Source organism: Lipotes vexillifer, unplaced genomic scaffold, assembly GCF_000442215.2.
Source record: "Lipotes vexillifer unplaced genomic scaffold, Lipotes_vexillifer_v1.1 scaffold24, whole genome shotgun sequence".
In the NCBI taxonomy this organism is placed as follows: Eukaryota; Metazoa; Chordata; class Mammalia; order Artiodactyla; family Lipotidae; genus Lipotes; species Lipotes vexillifer.
The window spans coordinates 1868568-1893061 of record NW_006782914.1 but is presented as its reverse complement, the minus strand read 5'-3'; the positions used below and the strand labels follow the sequence as shown (position 1 = coordinate 1893061).

General features: G+C 35.3%; 1 protein-coding gene across 1 annotated transcript in view; it reads right to left on the bottom strand.

The window, feature by feature from the left end:
• Positions 1-24494, bottom strand: part of FAM227B (family with sequence similarity 227 member B) — a 286042-nt gene that overhangs the window by 192017 nt on the left and 69531 nt on the right. Inside the window, exon 12 of the mRNA XM_007455562.1 lies at positions 15295-15432. Coding sequence (XP_007455624.1) covers positions 15295-15432 — 138 coding nt within the window. The remainder of the gene's footprint in view (positions 1-15294; positions 15433-24494) is intronic.

Sequence of the window (24494 nt, the reverse complement as noted above, 5' to 3'; positions counted from 1 at the left end):
GGAAAGAGTTCCAAAATAATAAATCTAAGCCATCAGTCTCTACTGCTAATTTCACCTCAACATTCAACAAGCACTTTGGATTCAGTACCTATGAATAGAAGGCATAGAATAATGAAATGTTAGAAAAGGGAACTATAGAAATAATCTATTCTAATCACCTCATTTTTTTCAGGTGGAAATATAAGGCTGAGAGGGATTATATGACATACTCAAGGACATACAAGTCTTTTATGTGCAAGTTAAATACATCAGAGCTGAGGATACATTAGAAACTGTAGAAAAGTCTCCAAATCAAAACATGCTTATGTCCTTAGTAAATAAATTATCTGAGTCTTATGTTTAGAGGATTCTCCACAGTTACGACTGAGTCCAGCTTGGGGATAAGCAACACAGAAACTATAAAACTATAAGCAGAATGTAAAACTATAAGCAGAATATTGTAGCTCTCAGATGCCATGGGCCAAGCCCCTTTGCAATGATTTCCTGTAGGGAGTGGTCCTCAAAATTTTAGTCTCAGGGCCACTTTATACTCTTAAGAATAATTGAAGACAACAAGAACTTTTGTTTATATGGGTTTTTGTATCTATTAGTATTTCCTATATTAGAAATTAAAACTGAGAAATCTTAGACATGTATTTATTATTTCATTAAAAATAACAGTAATAAACCCATTTCATATTAACATAAATGGCATATTTTTCGAAAAAGATAACTATATTCAAGAAAAAAATTTGAGAAGAGTAACATTGTTTCACATTTAAAAGATCTCTAACAACTGGCTTAGTAGAAGACAGCAGGATTCTAATATTTACTTCTGCATTTCTTCTACTGTGATATATTTTTTAAGTATATATTTATATATTGAAGCATATTAAGAAAATCCAGTATCAGATAGATTAGTCAAAAAAAGGAGGAGTATTTTAATAGCTGTGAATACTCTTTGAATACTATACCCAAATGTGACAAGTTCTAGTTTCTTAAGCGTGGGTTGCAATGTGGAATCTGAAAACACATAACTGTGCTTTGTGTACTCTGTTGCGTTAAAATCCATTGGCCTGTCACACTTTTTAAAATCTATGTATAATTTTAAAAAATAATGCATTAGTCATTTGTAAAATATTGGTTCAGTGAGTTATACAGATATTCTAAATGTTGACACATTTCTTTATAGTAAAAAAAATCCACATTCATTAATATCACCACTGAATTACCAGAGGTCTTTAAGTATTGGAAAATTGTCAGGATTATGGTAGTGGATGCAAGTTCTTCAAAATTTTTGTTTGAAAGCTCAAAATTTTTATTATTTTCATTTTTAATTTCTTTTTTGTTTATATCTTTATTGGAGTATAATTGCTTTACAATGGTGTGTTAGTTTCTATTGGACAACAAAGTGAACCAGCTATATGTATACAATACATATATCCCCATATCTCCTCCCTCTTGTGTCTCCCTCCCACCTTCCCTTTCCCACCCCTCTAGGTCATCACAAAGCATTGAGCTGATCTCCCTGTGCTATGCAGCAGCTTCCCACTAGCTAGCTATTTTACATTTGGTAGTGTATATATGTCAATGCTACTCTCTCACTTCGTCCCAGCTTCCCCTTCCCCCACTGTGTCCTCAAGTATGTTCCCTATGTCTGCGTCTTTATTCCTGCCCTGCCATTAGGTTCATCAGTACTGGAAAGCTCAAATTTTATTATTGGCCATAGCAAAAGCACTCCATACATAAGGATTACTGCACTATTACTGCACTATTCTTTAATTCCTGTAAATGAGACACTTCCTGTCCTGCAAACTGTATGCTCCCCCTTCCATAGTATGTAGCTATTACTAGGTAGCACTTTCCCAACCAGAGTTTTTATTTGTCAGCCCTCCTTACACCTAGGTGTAGCCATGGTTTGTTCTCACTAACGGTATGTGATTGGAAATGATATGGGAAACTTCTGAGCCAAGACATTTATGAGTGTGTGTCTATTCCTCTTTTATTCTCCTGATACAGATTAATTCTATTGACTGTGAAGATCTATAGGATGGTCACCCCAGAAGATGGAAGCAGCCCGAATCTGAATCACTATGTGGAGGAGAGGCACTCACTGATCACTAACTAATATGAATTCTCATATTAAATGTAGGTTAAGGTTCTTCAGAAATGTAAGAGGCTCAAAGTTCAAATAAAACCAAAGATTTGAACAAAATTCTGCCTTGAACAGATTTCCTAGTAGTCACAGTCTAAGCAGAAGTCTACAGAAAAAATTACTTTATAGAAAAATAAGCGGTAATCATACTGTGAACTGTCTGCTAAGCATCCATAATTCCCTCCTTCCCTACAAAAAATAAATAAATAAATAACAGTGGTGTGTAGACTAGACCCGTGCTTCCCTAGAGGAGGCTCAGCTTCTTTCAGAGGACTGGAAATTCCAACGCTGCTGTCACTGTACCTCTGGACCACTTTGGCCCCACAGTGTGGGTTTTCCATTCTCCAAACGATTGCTTGCTATTTCTAGAGGCATCCATATACAAAATTGGGAAACAAGTGAGATTTTCCCGCAGTCTTCTGCATTCTACTTTGGCTCTTCTAACAGCTTTCCTTCTTCCTTCTCACATATTAAAACTTGATCCCAGAAAATGATCTAAACACTCATTCACATTAGTCATGAATGAGGGAATAAGGCTACGGTAATTCTCCTAAGTTAAAACTCTTATCCTATGATGACAATTTTAAGCCTTAACATACTTACAAGCCTGTAAAATTAAATGTCTGAGAGGCAGTATGTGAAGTGGTTAAAGAGTTCAGATTCTAAGGCCAGAATTTTCTGAATTTGAATTCATATTCCACCATTTATGAGTGATGTGACCTTGAGCAAGTTATTTAATTCCCTTATGTTTCAGTTTCCTCATTTTATAACTGATAATAAAAGCAACCTACTACATAAGAATATTACTAATAAAGCCCTAATAAGCTAACACACTTTATCAAGTACACAGTTCAAATTGAAGATTTCCCCAAGTTGAATATAAATTATTAAAATTTAATTTTGAGCAGTATATGAAAAGAAACCCTAATTAAACCTCTAACCTACCATAATACCCCAGACTTAGATGATCTTATCCAGAAACAGAAAAACCTAGTGATGTTTTAGAATGTAATATAAAAAGTACTTTTCAAATATTTATGGGTAAATATAATATATGATGCATTTTATAAAGATTTTCCATTAATATGAAAATCAAGTGTGTTTGAAACAAATATAATTTTTATGTTTTTCCAAATTAAAATGTTCATTTCATTAGAAATACAGTATAAAACCTCTTTAAAGCATGGTAGTTCACCACCCAGAGCAATTCTTTATTTTAGATTGCATAAAATGGATACTGCAAAAATAATAACTTCTGAAAAAACCAGGACTATCATGAAGCAACATATAAATAATATTTGGAACAAAAGTAATTGAGATAAAAGCTCATAAGCACTACTTCCTCTAATAAGAGAAAAACATTTTTGATGGCCTCTATATAAACTATGGAATAACATAACTGTATTCTCTTGGTGGCCAAAAATATTGGTCAATATCTGTTGATTATTTTTAATTTTTGAATGTTGATTACAGTTAAATATTGAAATATTGAAACAGTTTCATATATATTATTTATGTAAAGAACATAAAAAACAATGTTATATATTATAAAAAGGAAGAGTGCCTACAAATACCCATATAATAATTACCTCTGAGGAGGAAGGGACAGATTTAGGAATGGTACAAAAGATACGGAAATAAAAGGCTTGAAAAGCAAATATGGCAAAATGCAAATATTTGTTATGTGTGGGAAATATTTTCTATACTTTACTTGCATGTTTAAATAAGATATAATAATAAAAACAAATCTAAAAGGAAACCCCATGTAAAGAATTGGGATAAACATAACCACTTTGATCTATCTCTCAACTCTAAGTAAAACAACTACAAAACTTACAAATAGGAAAATCTGCATCAGCACCAGAAAGTAAATACAAAAACTGATATTATATCTGAAGTCTATGAAATGGGACCAAATTTTAAAGTGTTTTTCATAATAAATATAGTTTACCACATGATGGGAAAGTACACATGAGGAGGTCTTGACAGATCCTCATCCACGTTGGCAGAAACTTACTCAGAAAAGCAAAAGCTCCGCTGAAATGAGATGTTTATTTGGGAATCCAAAGAAAAGTCCCTTACAAGGTCAGTTTTGTCTCTGCAGTCCAGGGGCACCGGGTAGAATGGTAAGCCCATGACTGGCTAAAACACGATGTTGAAAATTGTGGTCTTTCGAGGGACTTGATTTTTTGCTTTCAGCCTCACCTCCAAAGACATTTCAGTTGTCATTCCCTAATAAAAGATTGTTCTTGGTTTACATATTTGCCAAATAAGTAGCTTGTAGTGGCCTTTATCCTATTTTTAAAAAATTGATCCCTAAGTATTTTCATTTTTTATGAGGTAACAAGACAACATTTAGTATGTCATAGCATACCACGTGAAAACAGGATATGAAGCCTTTCTCTGGAGATTTTATTTCCTCAATGTCAGGGGATACTCTCCAATGGTGAAATGAAACTTTTTCCTTAAATATCTGCAACAGTTTCACTTTCCCTTCCTCTTCAGTCTGGCCATATAAGTTTCTATGTCTCACTTGAAATATTTGGCTGAGATCTTTACTAGGTGTACCACAGAGCTTAAGGAAATACAAGAATTTTAAATAAATTTTGGCATTGTGAAAACTTATGAAAATCATCAAGACATGTTCTAGTGACATTTTCCAAATTTAAAGACAAATTAAAAAATCTTGGAAACATCTAAATAAGTAAAAGTAAAAACTAAATTTTATAAATTAACTGCAAAGGAAGAAAACATAGGCTGGTTTAGACTTCTCTACTGGACTAAATAACAGAAGATAATGAAGCAGTATCTAGTTTTATAAGAAACTGTGATTTGACAGTTTGATATTTAAATTGGAAAATAAACTCAATATTTAAATATTTAATTTACATCAGTCTGACTCTCCCATAGATAAAAGTTATGAATTCTTGAAAGTGTTTAAAAAAAGGACATTAACCACTTGAAGATACCAGGGAATGACTAAAAGCAGGTAGAAACTGGAGGGGAGTTAAGCATTCTAAAATGGAACCTGTAGGGTTCTCATCAAGGAAAAAAGGCAGAGGACTCAAATCAATAAAATTAGAAATGAAAAAAGAGAAGTTACAACTGACACCATACAAAGGATCATAAGAGACTAATACAAGCAACTATAAGGCAATAAAATGGACAACCTAGAAGAAATAAGACAAATTCTTAGAAAGGTACAATCTTCCAAGACTGTACCAGGAAGAAACAGAAAATATGAACAGATCAATCACAAGTACTGAAATTGAAACTGTGATTTAAAAACCTCCAACAAACAGCTATCTGGAACCAGACGGATTCACAGGCAAATTCTATCAAACATTTAGATAAGAGTTAACACCTATCCTTCTCAAACTATTCCAAAAAATTGCTGAGGAAGGAACACTTGAAAGCCCATTCTATAAGGTCACGATCACCTTGATACCAAAACCAGACAAAGACATCACACACAAAAAAATTACAGGCCAGTATTACTGATGAATATAGAAGCAAAAATCTTCAACAAAATACTAGCAAATCCAATCCAACAACACATTAAAAGAATCATATACCATGATCAAGTGGGATTTATCCCAGGGATGCAAAGATTCTTCAACATATGTAAATCAATCAATGTGATACACTACACTAACAAACTGAAGAATAAAAATCATATGATCATCTCAATAGATGCAGAAAAAGCTTTTGACAAAATTTAACACCAATTTATGATAAAAACTCCAAAAAGTGGGCATAGAGAGAACACACTTCAATATAATAAAGGCCATATATGGCAAATCCACAGTAAACATCATTCTCAATGGTGTAAAACTAAAAGCATTTCCTCTAAGATCAGGAACAAAACAAGGATGTCCACCCTTGCTACTTTTACTCAACATAGTTTTGGAAGTCCTACCCACAGCAATCAGAGAAGAAAAAGAAATAAAAGGAATCCAAATTGGAAAAGAAGAAGTAAAACTAGCACTGTTTGCAGATGATATGATACTACACATAGAAAATCCTAAAGATGCTACCAGAAAACTAGAGCTCATCAATGAATTTGGTAAAGTTGTAGGATACAAAATTAATACACAGAAATCTCTTGCATTCCTATACATTAACAGTGAAAGATAAGAAAGAGAAATTAAGAAAACTGTCCCATTTACTATTGCATCAAAAAGAATAAAATACCTAGGAATAAACCTACATAAGGAGACAAAAGATTTTACTCCAAAAACTATAAGATATTGATGAGGGCTTCCCTGGTGGCACAGTGGTTGAGAGTCCGCCTGCTGATGCAGAGGACACGGGTTCATGCCCCGGTCCAGGAGGATCCCACATGCCACAGAGCGGCTAGGCCTGTGAGTCACGGCCGCTGAGCCTGCACGTCTGGAGCCTGTGCTCCACAGCGGGAGAGGCCACAACAGTGAGTGGCCTGCATACCGCAAAAAAAAAACCCCAAAAACCCCCCAAAACTATAAGATATTGATGAAAGAAATAAAAGATGACACAAACAGATGAAAAGATATACTATGTTCTTGGATTGGAAGAATCAATATTGTGAAAATGACTAAACTACCCAAAGTAATCTAAAGATTCAATGCAACCCCTATCAAATTACCAACAGCATTTTTCACAGAATTAGAACAAAAAATTTCACAATTTGTATGGAAACACAAAACACCCTGAATAGCCAAGGCAATCTTGAGAAAGAAAAACAGAGCTAGAGGAATCAGGCTCCCTGACTTCAGACTATACTACAAAGCTACAGTCATCAAAATGGTGTGGTACTGGCACAAAAACAGAAATATAGATCATTGGAACAGGACAGAAGTCCAGAGATAAACCCATGCACCTATGGTCACCTAATATATGATAAAGGAAGCAAGAATAAACAATTGAGAAAAGACAGTCTCTTCAATAAGTCGTGCTGTGAATACTGGACAGCTACATGTAAAAGAATGAAATTAGAACATTCTCTAACACTATATACAAACTCAAAATGGATTAAAGACCTAAATGTAAGACCAGATACTATAAACTTCTTAGAGGAAAACATAGGCAGAACACTCTCTGACATAAATCTCAGCTTGATCTTTTTCAGTCCACCTCCTAGAGTAAGGAAAATAAAAACAAAACTAAATGGAACCTAATTAAACTTAAAAGCTTTTGCACAGCAAAGGGAACCATAAACAAAACAAAAAGACGACCTACAGAATGAGAACATATTTGCAAATGAAGCAACTGACAAGGGATTAATCTCCAAAATATACAAACAGCTCATGCAGCTCAATATCAAAAACAAAAATAAAAACGAAACCCAATCAAAAAATGGGCAGAATATCTAAATAGACATTTCTCCATAGTAGACATACAGACGGCCAAGAAGCACATGAAAAGACGCTCAACATCATTAAATTAGAGAAATTCAAATCAAAACGACAATAAAGTATCACCTCACTGGTCAGAAGGGCCATCATCAAAAAATCTACAAACCATAAATGCTGGAGAGGGTGTGGAGAAAAGAGAACCCTATACACTGTTGGTGGGAAGGTAAATTGGTACAGCCACTATGGAGAACCGTATGGAGGTTCCTTAAAAAACTAAAAATAAAGCTACCATATGATCCAGCAATCCCACTCCTGGGCACATATACAGAGAAAATCATAATTCAAAATGATACCTACACCCCAAGGTCATTGCAGCACTATTTACAATAGCCGACATGGATGCAACCTAAAAGTCCATCAACCAAAGAATGGATAAAGAATATGTGGTACATGTATACAATGACATATTATGCAGCCATAAAAAAGAATGAAATAATGTCATTTGCAGTGATCTGGATGGATCTAGAGATTGTCATACCAAGTGAGGTAAGTCAGACAGAGAAAAACAAATATGATATGATATTGCTTATATGTGGAATCTAAAAAATATGGTACAAATGAACCTGTTTACAAAACAGAAGTAGAGTCACAGATGTAGAAAACAAACTTATGTTTACCAAGGGGGAAAGCCAGGAGAGGGACAAATTGGGAGATTGGAATTGACATGTACACATTACTATATATAGAATAGATAACTAATAATAACCTGTTGTATAGCACAGGGAACTCTACTCAATACTCTGTAATGCCCTATATGGGAAAAGAATATAAAAAAGAGTGGATAAAAAAATAAAAAGAAATAATACCAAACCAGAACCCAATGGAACAATATCTTGCTGAAAGGCAAAAGAAAAGTGAACCTAGAATTCTAAATCCAGCAAAAATATCCTTCAAAAATAAAGTCAAAATGAATATTATTTTTAGATAAATAAACTTGAGAAACTTTATTACTGGCAGAACTGAACTATAAGAACTGCCAAAAGGTAGTTTTTTTTCAAGCTGAAGGGAAATGACAACAGATGGAAACTCAAATTTATAGGATGGAATGAAGATCCAGGAATGGCAAATACGTGAATAAATATAGAAGACTATTTTTAAGTCTCTTAATCTTTTAAAATACATATAATCACTTCTACTTCTTGCTATGATGGAGTAACAGGAACTGGATTGCTCTTCTTTCTTAAACAAGTAAAAAATTGGAGAAAATATATAAAACAATGGTTTTCATGTGTTGGACAACAGGCAGCACAGGACAGTAATCACCCCCGCTGCAGCCAAGAGAAAAAAAACTAATGAGGGAACCCTTCAGTTGTCTCATCTTATTGTCTCTAAAAAAGAAATTTTGAGGCCACTGTGTAGTGGTGGGAATCCAAGCAGAACTGAGTTGAAAAATAAAATTTAGCATTTAGAAAGGTCAAGGCAAGCCAAAATTCACAGGTCAGCATAGTATAGAGGAGACAGATGCACACAGAGAGCATTCTGGAGCTCTTCAGAAGGTTATCCTTGAATTTTTGCCTGAGGTTGGTTTAAAATAAAAAAACACAGGAAGGAGCGGGCAGAACAATGCTTGGGGCTCACAGAAAACTCATGTTCCAGACAGCCAGATGGGAAATCTGTTATACACAGAGCATGGGGTAGAATACTAAGAAGGGTACTGCCTCAGTAGGGGAAGCATGTTAGGCCTAAACAAAAGAGTTCTCTGGTTCCACCTAATGAACCTTAAAATAAAGCCCCAAGTACACCAAAATATTTCTGAATAACTAGATCACATCTCAGATAAAACTCAAAAATATTTAAAGGAATAAAATAAAAATTTACACAAAACTACAAAGCTTACTCAAGAAGGAACTGATCATTTGAACAGCACTGTATCTATTAGAGAAATGAACCTTACCACAGAGGAATTTCTAGGCCCAGATGGCTTCACTGGTGAATTCTACCAAATACGTAAAGAACAAATACCAAGTTTACACTAACCCTTAGAAAAGAGAAGAGCGGTGAACATTACACTTATTACTAAAATGTGACAGGACAGTACAGGAAAAGAAAACAAAATTTTAGCAAACTGAATTCAGTAGTATACATGAAAAGGTTAATACACAATTGCCAAATGGGATTTTTCCCAGGAATGCAAGGTTAGGTAACACTTGAAAAATCAATCAATGTAATTCACTGTATTAAAAGACTAAAATAGAAAAACAATATGTTCATCTCAACAAATGTTAAAATCCTACATCTATTTGTTAAAAAACAAACAACAACAAAAACCTCTTAGCAAACTAGGAAGGGAATGAAACTACCTCAGTCTGATAAAAGATATTTATAAAAGCCTTCAGCCAAAATCTATTTAAAGGTAAGTAACCTAACATCTTCCCTCGAAGATCAGGAATGAGGCACGCATGTCCACTCTCACCACTTTTAGTCAACATCTTCTTAAAGATCCTAGCCATAGGCAAGTAAAATAAATAAAAGGCATATAGATTGAAAATAAAGTAAAATGCTCTTTATTCTCAGATGACCTAAGTATCCATGAAGAAAAAATCCTAAGAAATCTAAAAAGGCTACTAGAAGTAATAAGCAAGTTTAGTAAGATTGTAGGATATAAGATCAACACAAAAGTATTTTTCTATAGTATTTTTTATATATTACCAGTGAAGAATCAGGAATTGAAATTAAAAACACCATATGCAATATAATTTGAGAGATATGTGCAGCATCTATAAAGAAAAAACTAGAAAATATTGCTGAGATAGAAAGAAGTCCTAAATAAATGTGGAAATATTCTATGTTCATGGATTGGAATATCAATATTGTTAAGATGTCAATGCTTATAAGTTGATAGATTCAACCTAATTCCAATGAAAATTCCAGAGTATATACTTTAAATACTGATAAGCAATTAAAAAATTATATAGAAATGAAAAGAATCTAGATAGCCAAAATAATTTTTTAAAAGAAGAACAAAGTTGGAGGACTTATAGTACCTGACTCCAAGACATGTTATAAAATTATGGTTATCAAGGTAGTTTGGTATTTGGCATTAGTGAAACAGAATTCAGAGTACATGCATAGAGCAATACACATATGATCAAATGTTTTTTTGACAAAGGTTCCAAGATAATTCAATGGGCAAAGGATAATCTTTTCAACATATGGTGCTAGAATAATATGCAAAGAAATGATCCTCACTGCTTACTTCACATAATTTGCAAAAATTACTCAAAATGAATTAGAGACCTAAGTGTATAATAGGAGCTACAATTATAAGCTATAAAATTATATACTATAAAATTTCTAGAAGAAAACATGGGAGAAAATCTTGGTGAAATTGGGTTCACAAAAAAATTCTTGAATATGACACAAAAAAGCACATACCCTACTGGAAAAAATGATAAATTTGATTTTACCATATTATAAACTTTTGCCTTTCAAAAGACACTATTATAAAATGAAAAGGCAACTACAGACTAGAAAAGAATATTTGTAAACTATATACCTGTTAAAGGATTTGTGTCTAGAATATATAAAGAACTGTTATAACAGAATTAAAATAAGACAAGCAACCCCAATAAAAATAGCGAAAAGATTGAAACAGACACTTCAGCAAAGAAGATATACAGATGGCAAATAAGCACATGAAAAGAGCTCATCATAATCAGTCATTAGAGAAATTAAAATAAAACCTAACTAAATACCAGTACATAACCCACAAGAATGGCTAAAATTAAAAAGACTGTACAAAGTCTTAGTGAGGAAGTAGAGTAACTATAACTTGTATACTGATAGGAATGTAAAATTTTGGATAAATTTGGCAATTTCTTAAAATGTTATAATACACTTACCATACTACTCAGCCTTCCACTACTAGATGTTTACCAAAGATAAATGAAATCCTATGTTTACACAAAGACTTGTACATGAATATTCACAGCAGCTTTATTTATAATAGCTAAATACTGGAAACAATGCAAATGTCTACCAACATGTGAATGGATAAACAAATTGTTGTATATCCGTACCATGGACTATTACTCAGCAATACAGGGGAACAAACTATTCATACATACATCAAGATGAATGAATCTCAAAATAATTATGCAGAGTAGAAAATGCCAGACAAAAGATAGCACATACTCTATGATTCCATTTACATAAAATTCTAGAAAATGCAAACTAACCTGTAGTGACAAAAATCACATGAGTAATTGCCTGGGGATTGAGAAGGAGGGAGGAACTACAAAAAAGTCTGAGGAACTTTCTGGAATGGTGGATATGTTTCCTATCTTGAAAGTTGTGACAGTTTTATGAGTTTATACATACGTCCAATTGTGAAATTTTATATTCTAAATGTGTGTGGTTTATTGTACATCAATTAGACCTCAATAAAGCTGAAATAAACCATGTAGTTTTTTGAAGCAAAAATCCTAACACTGTATAATGTGAGGCCATTATTCATGTAGATCTTCTAATATGTATGACAACAACAGCACAAAGGACAAAGGGGAGTATGTGTAGCTATCCTTCTCCAAGTTCCTACATTTTTAGTGAAGTAGGACAACATTAAGTAGTATTTTAATAATTTAAGGATGCATTCTGAAATCACTAAGGCAACTGCAAAAAATTCAAGAAGGTACAGGCAAACAGCCAATAGAAGAATTAAAATGGAATACTAAAAATATTTGCTTAACCAAATGAAGATAGGGAAGGGGAATTGAAGAACAAAAAACAGGTGAGATAAAACTAAAAACAAACAGGAACATGGTAAAAACAAACCTAATCATGTCAATAGTTATGTTGAATGTAAATGAAGTAACTACTCCAATTAAAAGGAAGAAATTGTAAGACTAAATAAAAAACCAAGATTCAACTATAGGTTGTTTACAAGACGACCTTTAAACATGAAAAAACAAAGAGGTTGTAAGTAAAATGATGGGAAAAGATACACTATGCAAACCACAAGCATAAGAAAGCTCAAGTGGCTATATTAATATCTGACAAAATAGAAGTCATAGATAATTAGATAAATAGATAATTCCCCTAGGAGAATTATCATAGATACGAAGAAACATTTCATAATGCTTAAAGGGAAAACATAATAATTGTGTATGTGCCCAGTAACTTAAAAATGCATAAAGCAAAAATCAGCAGAATTAAGGGGAGAAATAGATAATTCCACAACTGCAGTGGGAGATTTTAACACCCCCTTCTCAGTAATTAATAGAACAATTAAATATCATAAAGATACAGAACGAGAGTTAGCAAACTTTTTCTATTAAGGGTCAGATAGTCCAATATTTTAGGCTTTGTGGGCCACAAGTGATCTCTGTGGTATATATATATATTTTTTAATTTATTTATTTTGGGCTGCAGTGGGTCTTTGTTACTGCGTGCCGGCTTTCTCTAGTTGTGGCAAGCGGGGGCTACTCTTTGTTGCAGTGAGCAGGCTTCTCACTGCAGTGGCTTCTCTTGTTGTGGAGCACGGGTTCTAGAGTGCAGGCTCAGTAGCTGTGGTGCCTGGGCTTAGCTGCTCCGCAGCATGTGGGATCTTCCCGGACCAGGGCTTGAACCCGTGTCCCCTGCATTGGCAGGCAGATTCTTAACCACTGTGCCACCAGGAAAGTCCCTCTGTGGTATATTCTTTATTATTATTATTTTTTTTACAACACTTAAAAATGTAAAACTCATTCTTAGCTCATAGGATGTATAAAAATAGGCTGCAGGCCAGATTTGGTCCACAGGCTGTAGTTTGTTGAATCTTGATATTGAAGATCTGAATATCACTATCATCCACCTTGATCTAATTGAGATTTACAAAATAATTGCAGAATACACATTCTTCTCACGTGCACACTGAATGTTCACCAAGATAGACCATGTACTGTACCATAAACAAGTCTCCATACACTTCAAAAGATTGTAGAGTATATTCTCAGACCACAGTATATTTAAAATTGGAAATCCGTAATTTTTTTTTTTTTTTTGCGGTACGCTGGCCTCTCACTGCCGTGGCCTCTCCCGTTGCAGAGCATAGGCTCCGGATGCCCAGGCCCAGAGGCCATGGCTCACGGGCCCAGCCGCTCCGCAGCATGTGGGATCCTCCCAGACCGGGGCACAAACCCGTGTCTCCTGCAACAGCAGGTGGACTCTCAACCACTACGCCACCAGGGAAGCCCTAGAAATCAGTAATTTTAAGGTATCTAGAAAAGCCCTAAGTATTTAAAAATTAAATAATACATCTCTAAATAACCCATAGGTCAAAACAGAAACTATACTGGATATTAGAAAATATTTTGGATTAAATGATAAAGAAAATATATCAAAATTTGCAGAATGTAGCTGAAACAGGAATTAGAGAAATTTATAGCTTTAAATGTTTATATAAAAGAGAGAGAGAGAAAACAATAAAACAAATAGGATAAATTCAAACATTTGGTGGATAAAGGATATATGGGAGTTCCTTATACTATTCTCAACACTTTTTTGTAAGTTAAAATGAAAAAAAAATAGAAAGCTCCCCCAACCTCCTTAATTTTATATTCAGCCAAGTTGTTATTCACATGTGAGACTGAGAAACAAAAAGAGATAAGATTGGGTCAAGACAGTGGATTATCTCTCTTTCCATCCAAAATTACAAATATGCATGAAGCTCTGTAAAAACCAGGGTGACATTAGCAAATAATAAATTTCACATAACTACTAAAAGATAGAAATAAGACAGGATGGCATCTATGGGGATAAGAGTGGAGAAGAATCAAAGTACTAATCAGAAGAGCAGTAATTAACTAATTAAACAATTTTGGAATCAGAAATTAACTGACGAGCTGCTTTCAGAAGAGTAGGTTGAGTAGGTTAGTCCCTCCTTGCCCTGGTCTATATCAAGAAGTATGATGGAAAGGTATTTCCCTCTACACTAGTGGTTCTTAACTTTACCTGCACATTGAAATCATCTGGGTAGCTTTAAAAAATACTGAGCCTCAGATTCTTATTTAATTGGTCAGAAATGAGGCCTGAGCACCAGACCTATGTTTAGTATTGAAATATAGTATAAATTAGAGAAAAATAAACTTGCCTTAAAGTGCTAATTAATGTAGAGTTACTGAGAAGTTTGGTCCTGGTACAGGAATTTGAGAGGTAGAAGAAAATACAAAAATATATCCATGTGAATTGCTATTTCAAGTAGTCTGTAAGTGGACTATTTAATAAGTAAGCATTTAGAAAAAACAAAATACTGGAATACAACTACCTTCTTTTATAACAAAATAAACCCCAAGTGGATTAAAGAGTTGAATAAAACATGGAAATAAAAAAGTACTAGAAAAAAAGAACAGGTAGATTCTTTTTTTCATAATATTAGATAAGTAAGTCCTGACAAACATGCCACAAAACTGAAACTACAAAAGACATTATTTAAATTTACTGAATAAAAACTTTAAACTTATCTATTGGTAAAACACATTATTAACCAGAGAGCAATACAGCTAAAAAGTAAGAATATTTGTAGTGGTCTTACAAACCTGAGAAGTTCCCACAGATCAATATAAAAACATAATAACATGCAAATGAGAAAAGGACTTAAGCACATGCTATTTTTGTAATGAAAAACTAAAATATAAAGCTATATTCAAATTACTATAATACCCATCTATAAATCAAATGTTATTTTAAGACCCTCACCAGAAAATATATCATTAGAAAATTCTGACAAAAAAATAATGATACACATGATTTTGGCTATTTCAATCAGCAGTATATAATAAATTTACTTACAAGTTGATATGTGTTCTTGACTTCTTGCAATCCTGTACTTTATAGATTCTGAAGGTGTTTTCTTGCTACCATGAATGGTTGTTGTGGAGAGTTCGTTCAGCTTCCAGTGGGTCCAAAAGTCTTTTTTAGGTTTTAAACCTGTTGATACAAATATGTATATTTAGTCAAAGAAATTAGGAGTTTAAAAATATCTTTTGTCAAAGCCTTTTTAGGAGCATTATACATTTCATTCTCACAACAGTCCTGTGAGGATTGTCAGTCTCAAGTTTCAAAAGAGGAAATCTCTACATAGAAATGTTAATGTCTTATCATATAAGACTGAGAATTAGAAAAGAGATAAGCTTGATATATACCTTTCTGACTCATAGACATAAGCTAAGTTCATAAATGGACATAAGGGGAGATTAATATTGTGAAAACTTGGAAAGGACCTAAATATCCAACAACAGTACATCCATACAGTGGATCATGAAGTATCCATTAAAAGTTACCTTGTAAGTATTTGTTAACATATAAAGGCAATCATAATATGTTTTTATGTGAAGGACAATTTTACCATATACATATGTGTGACTATAGCTTAAACATTAACATGATTTCCTCTCAGCATAGGTGATTACTGTTTTAAAATTTTCCCTATCTGTAGCTCCTATTATTTTTAAAATAATGTTTATGAATCAATTATAGTACCCTAAAAGAAATAAAAATAAATTCCATTTAAAAAGTTACATTTTTGTTCCAAAAACTGTATAGGGTTGAATAATTGATTTAACCACACTAAACATTTATATCCTCAGCAATAAAAATGAGAATATAAATTCCTTTGTATACTCCATATGTTTATTCTGATGGTTGAGGCAGTATATGTTAATGTGTTCAGTAAATGGGAAATATGAGCTAATATTATCATCATTATTAATATACATTGATATAAACATAGCCAGTATTTTCTCAGCAGTGAGTATTCAATGAGGATTATTTGCTATATTTTGATATCAAATTGGAATTTTCTAAGTGTTTTTAGATTTGGTTATCGCCTATTTCACACTAGTTGCCACTAGATAAAATATTCAGAAGCCTGAAGTGTGATTCGTTTGAATGTTCCTCAATAGATTGTCTATGTTTTAAAATATATAGTGTATTTGTGGAAAATCTGGGGTATAGTAAGGCTAACAGATCAGGAGATTAAAAGACAGTTTTTTTTTATTGAGAGGGGGATCAATGTCAGAGTAGGAAGACATGGAGCTCACTTGCTCTCACAAACACATCAAAAATACATCTAGGGGCTTCCCTGGTGGCGCAGTGGTTGAGAGTCCACCTGCCGATGCAGGGGACACAGGTTCGTGCCCCGGTCCGGGAGGATCCCACATGCCGCAGAGCGGCTGGGCCCGTGAGCCATGGCCGCTGAGCCTGTGCATCCGGAGCCTGTGATCCGCAGTGGGAGAGGCCACAGCAGTGAGAGGCCCGCGTACCGCAAAAAACAAACAAACAAAACAAAAACACATCTACATGTGGAAGATTACTCAGAGAAAACTAATTGGAAACCGGCAGAATATCTCCTATAAAACCAAAACTGCAAGGAAGATCTCCATGTAACTGGGTAGACTTGGGGTGGGGGGAAAGGCATCGGGTTGGGACCAGCACCCCTGGAGGGGTCTGTAAGGAAGAGAAGGTCCACACAGGTGGACCCTTGCCCTGGGGAGCCCCCATGCCTGTTGGGAAATCCACTGAGACAGAAGAGCTGGAGAAGGCTAGACTCTAATTGTGAGGAGTGCACGTGTGCTGGCTTGCCAACAATCAGAGCAGAGAGAGACTTGCACTGATGGCTGCCACCTTGTCACACTTCCCAATTTGAAGCGGCAAGTGCCCAGTGCCCCTCACACCACACTACAGCCTGGCAGGAGATCAGGGGAAAGATTCAGTCTACCTGCTAGAAGTGGGATTGCTGAATCACACGGGAGTTCTATTTTTAATTTTTTGAGGGACTTCCATATTGTTTTCCATAGTAGCTGCACCAATTTACATTCCCACCAACAGTGCACAAGGGTTCTCTTTTCTCTACATCCTTGCCAATATTTGTTATTTGTAGTCGCTTTGATAATGGCCATTCTAACAGGTGTGAGGTGATATATCATTGCAGTTTTTACTAGCATTTCCCTGGTGATTAGTGATGTTGAACATCCTTTCATGTACCTGTTGGACATCTGTATGTCTTCTTTGGAAAAAGGTCTGTTCGGTTCCTCTGCCTATTTTTAAAATCAGATAGTTTCCTTTTTGCTATTGAACTGAGCTCCTTTTATCTTTTGGATATTAACCTCTTATCAGATATGATTTGCAAATATATTCCGTGAGTTGTCTTTTCATTTAGTTTTCTACTATGCAGAAGCTCTTTAGTTTGATGTAGTCCCACTTACTAATTTTTGCTTTTGTTGCTTGTGCTTTTGATACCATATCCAAAAAATTGTTGTGAATACATATGTCAAGGAGATTTTCCACTATGTTTTCTTCTTAAGAGTTTTATGGTTTCAGTTCTTTACTCCATTTCAAGTTAATTTTTGTGAGTGGTATAAGATAGGAGTCCAATTTCATTATTCTACCTGTGGTGATCCAGTTTTCCCAACACCATTTATTGAAGAGACTATCCTTTTCCCATTGAGTATTCTTGGCTCCCTTGTCAAATATTACTTGACTGTGTTTGTGAGGGTTTATTGCTGGGCTCTCAATTTTGTTCCATTGGCCTATGTTGTCTTCTTTCCTATAGTTTCCATGTCTTGCTCAAATTACATATCTGATCATACATGTTATCTATCCATCTTTTCCACTAGAGCATTTACTATATTAATCATAGTTACTTAAAATTTCCTGTCTGATATTCTAATATCTGTCATATCTAAAACTGGTTCTGATGATTTGTCTCTTGACAGTGTGTTTATTTTTTCCATTGCTTTTTTGTAGACTTCATAATTTTTGTTGAAAGTCAGACATATTGTGTAATGCAGTAAAGATGAGGTAAATAGTTTTCAGGCCTTGAAATGGGCTTTTTGTTTTTCTGTTTGGTCTTAAGCATGGGTAATTAAGTCAATCTGGAAGGGAATTGAGAGTTGGGCTGTGTTTGGGTTTTGTTGTTACTATGATTACCTTTACTACTCTACATGCTTCAAATTCCTCTCCGCAACGATGTAAACTACCTTGCCAGAGGTTTTTGTTTTCTGTTAGTTTACTTCCACATCAGCATCTGCTCCACTCTCAGTTTTAGGTCTTTTGTGTCTTCTCAGAAATGGTCTTTTCCACACTTGTGCCCTTCTCCCAGCAGTAGACTGCTGTTACCTGTCAGTTGATGTTTGTTAGCCTGGTAGTGGTAGGTATTCTCTGTTCTCAATCAGCATCAGCATTGGGTTTTGTTCCTGGGTCTTGGAATAGGGTCTTCTCAGTAATCCAGCCATGCCCCAGCTGTAGCAAACTTGTTCTTGGCCCAGTATGTATTCCTGGCCTCTGGGGTAGAGGTAGTTTTCTGTTTCCCAGGTGAGTTGTGTCTCCACGTCTTCCCTAAGGGCAACTGCATTTGCTGCTCTTCCTCCCCACAACCTTTCCCCCTCCTCCTGCTGTGGCTTAAAGCTTGTTGATTTTGTTAACATAGAGGAGATAGAAGGGTCCAAGCAAGGCTTTATGCCTTTTTTGCAGTGTCTTCTATTACATTCCTCCAGGCTTTCTCAAGACTGTTATTCCACCCTCAGTATTTCTTGTAAAATGTGTGGAGAGAAGCTTGCAAGTGAGGGCAACTTCTCCCTTGTTTTATGTAGCTACTAAGGGTTCTATATTCTCACACTAGACCATACTCAGCTTTAAGCAATTCATTAAAAATTTTGGCTAAGGGAATTCCCTGGTGGTCCAGCGGTTGGGACTCCGTGCTTCCACTTCAGGGGGCTGGAGTTCAATCCCTGGTCGGGGCACTGAGATCCTGCAAACCACGTGGCGCAGACAAAAAAATGTTTTTTTGGTTGAATTATTCTTACTGGCTTTTATGGTATCTGGCTGCATCTGCCCCCAAAGAGCAAGTGCTTGCATCTGGTCTCTCCTTGGAGGCACCTTTCTTTAGATTTGGGGTTGACTGCTCTGCAATCTCTGATGGGTTCAAGGAAAGTTTTGAATTTCCAGACAGTCCGGTGTTTTTTGGTGGAAGGGTAGAAGCAATATCATTTTAGTTTTCTACATCCTAAGCAGAAGCCAGAAGTCATGGCACAAATTTTAATCTTGCTCATTGTAAGGCTGCCATGTGGAATTCAGTCATAAGGCTTGTGCCAAAATCTAGCCAATCATACAAAATCTTAATGTGTCTCTAGAGAAGTAGCCTCCAAAGTCTTCCATATCCTAATCTTCCCAAATTGTGAATATGTTATGTTACATGGCAAAGGGGAATGAAGGGAGCAGATGGAATTAAGTTTGTAAATTGGCTAACCTTAAAATAGGGTATGTGGGTTTGTCCAGGTGAGCCCAATGCAATCAGAAGGGTCCTTAAATATGGAAAAGGAAGGTAGAGGAGTCAGTATCAGAGTGATGCAATATGAGAAAGACTGACTATCCATTGCTGGCTTTGATAATGAAAGAGGGCCATGAGGCAAAGAATGGAAACAGCTTCAGAAAAGTTGCAAAGAAACAGATTCTCCCCTAGAACCTCTAGAAGAACACAGCCCTGCCAAACATCTTCATTTTAGCCTAGTGAAACTCATTTTGGACTTCTGATTTCCAGAACTATAACACATTTATGTTGTTTTAAACTAAATAGTAATTTGCTATACTAGCAATAGGAAACTAATACAGTCTCTGTTGCTCTAAGAATTGTGTATAAGGAGCTCTGGTAACAAAAATTTTGTTTGTGAAAAACGAACCAAAAATGAAAGCCAAATGACAATGTAAAAAATCAAACTGAATATAATGTAAATAACTTAATAAAGTGATTACTTCATCCTGATAAAAAGGAATTTTTTTTTTATTAAGGAGGAGAAATTGAATCAAGTATTTTAGATCTATGCTATAAACATCTCCTCAACAAAGAAATAAGAAAAACATGTCTTAGAAAATTCTTTCAACAAGTGTTCTAGCCTATACAAAATAATCACAACTGAGAGAGAAAATCTTACTAAAAGTTGAAAAGGTCATTTATGAGCATAGACTCAGAAAACATGTGACTCTTGATAGGTATGCAATGTGAGAAATGCACTCCAAGAGAAATCTGTACATATTCATGATTAAATAAACCATAGAGGCTCTAGTGCAGCTACCACTACTGCCTTTGTTTTCAACTTAAATTTTTATCAATGAATAAAAATTAAAATGAGCAATCATGTACAGTTCAATGAACCTTCACAAATTTAATATATGGTGTCCATGTTAGCAGCCCCCAGAAACAAAATATTCAGCACTCCAGGTGCCCTCCTTTCTAGCCAGGACCAATTCCCAAGAATAAACATTATCTTTACTTCTAAAATTATAGATTAGTTTTGCCAGATTTTGAACTTTGTGTCAGTGGACTCATACAGGATCTACTCTTTTGTGTCTGGGCTTTTCTCCCCCCTCTACCTTGTTTCTGTGATTTGTTCATACTATTGTATATAATTATAGTGTGTTCATTCTCATTGCTGGTAGTATTTCATTATATGAATATTCCACAGTTTATCTAAATTTCATATTATTGATGAGCATTTGGACAGTTTGTTTTCATTATTATATAAATAGTGCTGCTAAGAACAATTTTGTGCTTTTGGTGTACAGAAATATGTACATTTCTGTAGGTTATGTACCTGGGAGTCATAGATATGCTGGCCCAAACTCGCATATGTTCAGCTTTAGTAGATATTGATTGTACACTCCCACCAGCAATGGCTGCCTTTCATCTTAAGAAAATGCAGGTTTGAATTTTTTTAACTGTTTGAGATAAGTGTACATTTACATGCACTTGCAAGAAATAATACAGAGAGATCCCCATACCCTCTATTTAATTTCCCACAATGGTAACTAACACCTTGTAAAACTGTAATACGGTATCACAACCAGGATATAGACAATGATATAGTCAGGATATGGAACAGTTCCATCACAAGGATTCCTCGAGTTTCCCATTTTAGCCACACCTACCCTCCACTTTAAACCATTTTTTCTGCCTGATGTGAAGTTAATAGGTGAGGAAACAATAGATGATCCTTTTGCTACAGAAATGTTTTCTGCTAAGGTGAAGTAGCCCACAGAGAAGTATTGAAACAAGTGTCCAAGAGGGATGACTAGCCTATGTTGGAAGGATATGCATTCATAAACAGCTGTATTCAGACTAGAAGTGAGCAATGAAGTTTACTAAAGATAGACCAATTTTGTGCCTGTGTAGATGGTTTTATAATAAAACTGAGATCATTCCACCTTTTGTGAATCCTAGGGTGTTAAATCAAGTACTTGTTTTAGCATATGAATAATAAAGCCCAACTAGTTGCTGGGAAACACTGGGAGGATTAGGGAGGGCTTGCTTCCTCTAAGTCTTCAGAAAAATTTCCCTTTTCCTTCTCTGCAACAGTTTTTCATAAATTAAATACCGGTGTTTTTATTTTATTCACCTCAGGGGGCAATAATCCATTATTCATGAGTTCAGACACTGGAGTCTGACAGGCTTATGTTGAAATCCTGGTTCGTTACTTAGTAGTAACTGTGGACAAATTCTCTTAACCTTGGTTTTCCCTTTTGTAAAGGAATAATAGCATATTGTTTTAATAAGGATTTTTGAGGCTTAAGTGGGATTTTTTATGTAAAATGTGGATTTCTCTTGCTCAGCTTGCTGTTGACTTTGCTGTGGATTTAACCCTCTTTCTATAGGTACAAATGGAGACCACTTGTCATGTCTAGATTCTTGCCCATGTCTGAGTCCAGCATCCATTCATCTAGCATAGTTCTGCTGTTCCTTCAATGTCTACTTATATTCTTGAGTCAGGCTATGAAGATTACCTTAATTATCACTGTACTTTTTCTTCCTTTGCTTTCAAATGCTTTTAGTGTTTACTATTTCTTTCTTGTAATTCTCCTATAGTGTAGACACCATTTAGGGCACAGTCATCTCCTTGTTATATTTTAAAATAATCACTAAAAATTTGACATTTTGTTATAAAAAATGCAAACGTTGACAAATATTACATCTCAAACTTAAATCCTGATTCCATAAAACCCTACCACCACAACCTTCTCTTACAGTCTTCACCATTTCAGTAGTTGTCTAGTTGCTCAGGCTAAAATTCTTGGCATCATCCCTGACTCTTTTATTTGTTCCACTTTCAACTTCTATCTATCAATAAATCCAATGGACTCTGACAGCAGACTTATCTAATATAACTTGCCAGCTCCTCATCCTTTAACCAACGTGTTCTAACCAATCACCATGTCTCACTTCTATTACTGCAATATCTCCAACTGCACTCCTGATTCCTCCCTTGTCCCCTCTATGGTCTCTCGTTCTCCCAAAAGCTAGAGTGATCCCTTATAAACATATTTTAGGTTACAAGTATTATTTGCTCAAAATCATCCAGTGCTTTTCCATTTCACTCATAATGAAAGAGTCCTTATAACTGCCTATGAATTATGAGATGCCCTAACCTACAGATATATCTCTGACCTCATCTTTCTACTTTTCAATTCCTTTCTCATTCGACCTCAGCTACATTGGCTTCCTTGCTGTATTGCAAATATGCTAATCTTCTACCTGCATCATGGCCTTTTTGTATGCTGTTCCTTCTACCTAAAAAGTTTTCATTCCAGATATCGACATAGTTCATTCTCTCACTTCCTTTGAGTCTCTGATCAGTATTACCTTCTCATAAGGTATTCTCAGGTAACCCAATAGGAAATAACACCAGTTTCAGTGGATGTGTTTATAAACACACATTAGAAGACTCTAGAAGGTGGAGACAAGAAGGCAGACTAACTAGGAACCTCAGGACCCAACGTACAACACAACAGTGAAGTCCTTGGGTTTTTTTGACTCATATTTCAAACTGGGTGCTAGAGAAACCAGAATCCAGAAATGATAACAGGCAAAGATAAAAGAAGTCTCAAGAAAATCCTCCTCTCTCTAGCCAAAGGACCAGGAAAAGGGCTGCCTAGTAGGACAGAAAACTTTTAGACAATAACTGTTTACTCCAGCCGAACACAACAGGAAAATCTTCTGCTCCAAACTCACCACTGCCAGAAAAGGGTGGTTGGAGAGCCTCAGCTTCCATACTCACTAGGGTAGTATCAGAGGAGGCAGAGCAGAGACCGAAAACTTTTATTCCCACAGGACTGGAATGAGGTGCACTTTCCTCTCCCTATGCAAAGTGGTGTCAGAGGAGGCCCAGTGGAGACTGTGACCACTGCCCAGATATAACAAGGCTACCCTCCCCCTTATAGTGTCAGTGGAAGCCACTTAGGGAGCAGTAACAAGGCATCCCTGCCCCTAAAAGCCAGGGTGGTATCAGTAGAGGTCTGCTGGGAGCTGTAACAAACCCTCCTCCCACCACTATGTCAAAAGAGACCAAGTGGGTAACCTGGACTTTCATTCCCCACCTGACAGTGCCCTTCTCCCCCAACTAGAGCAGTGTCAGAGGAGGCCTGTTGAAACACAAAATTTAGATAAGATTCAGAGTCTTACAATACCCCAAATGTCCAGGTTTTAACTGTCATATAAAAAAGTAGAAAATTCAACTTGAATGAGAAAAGACAATTGCCAGCATCTAGATGACACAGATGTTAGAATCACCTGACAAGGATTTTTCAAGCAGTTATAATAAAAATGCTTAAACAATAATGAACACACTTGAAACAAATGAAAGAACAAAGTCTCAGCGAAGAAACAGAAGATATAAAAAAGAACCAAATGTAACTTTTATAACTGAAATGTACAATAACCAAATTTTTAAAAAGATCAAGAATGAGCTTAACAGCAGAATGGAGGAGACAGAAGAAAGAATTAGTAAACTGGAAAATAGAATAAGAGAAATTGCTGAATTTTCAACCTTCAGATTAATTCTACCAGTCATAGCCCATAAAACTTCCTGAACAAGAAAATTTTTGTTTACTTCAGTTAAAACTATCCATTCTGATATTTAAATAGGATAAGGTATTTATATTAGTGTTCTTGCCTTTACTTCAGGCAGTCTGCATGTGGAATGCTTTGAAGACCCATAGGAAGA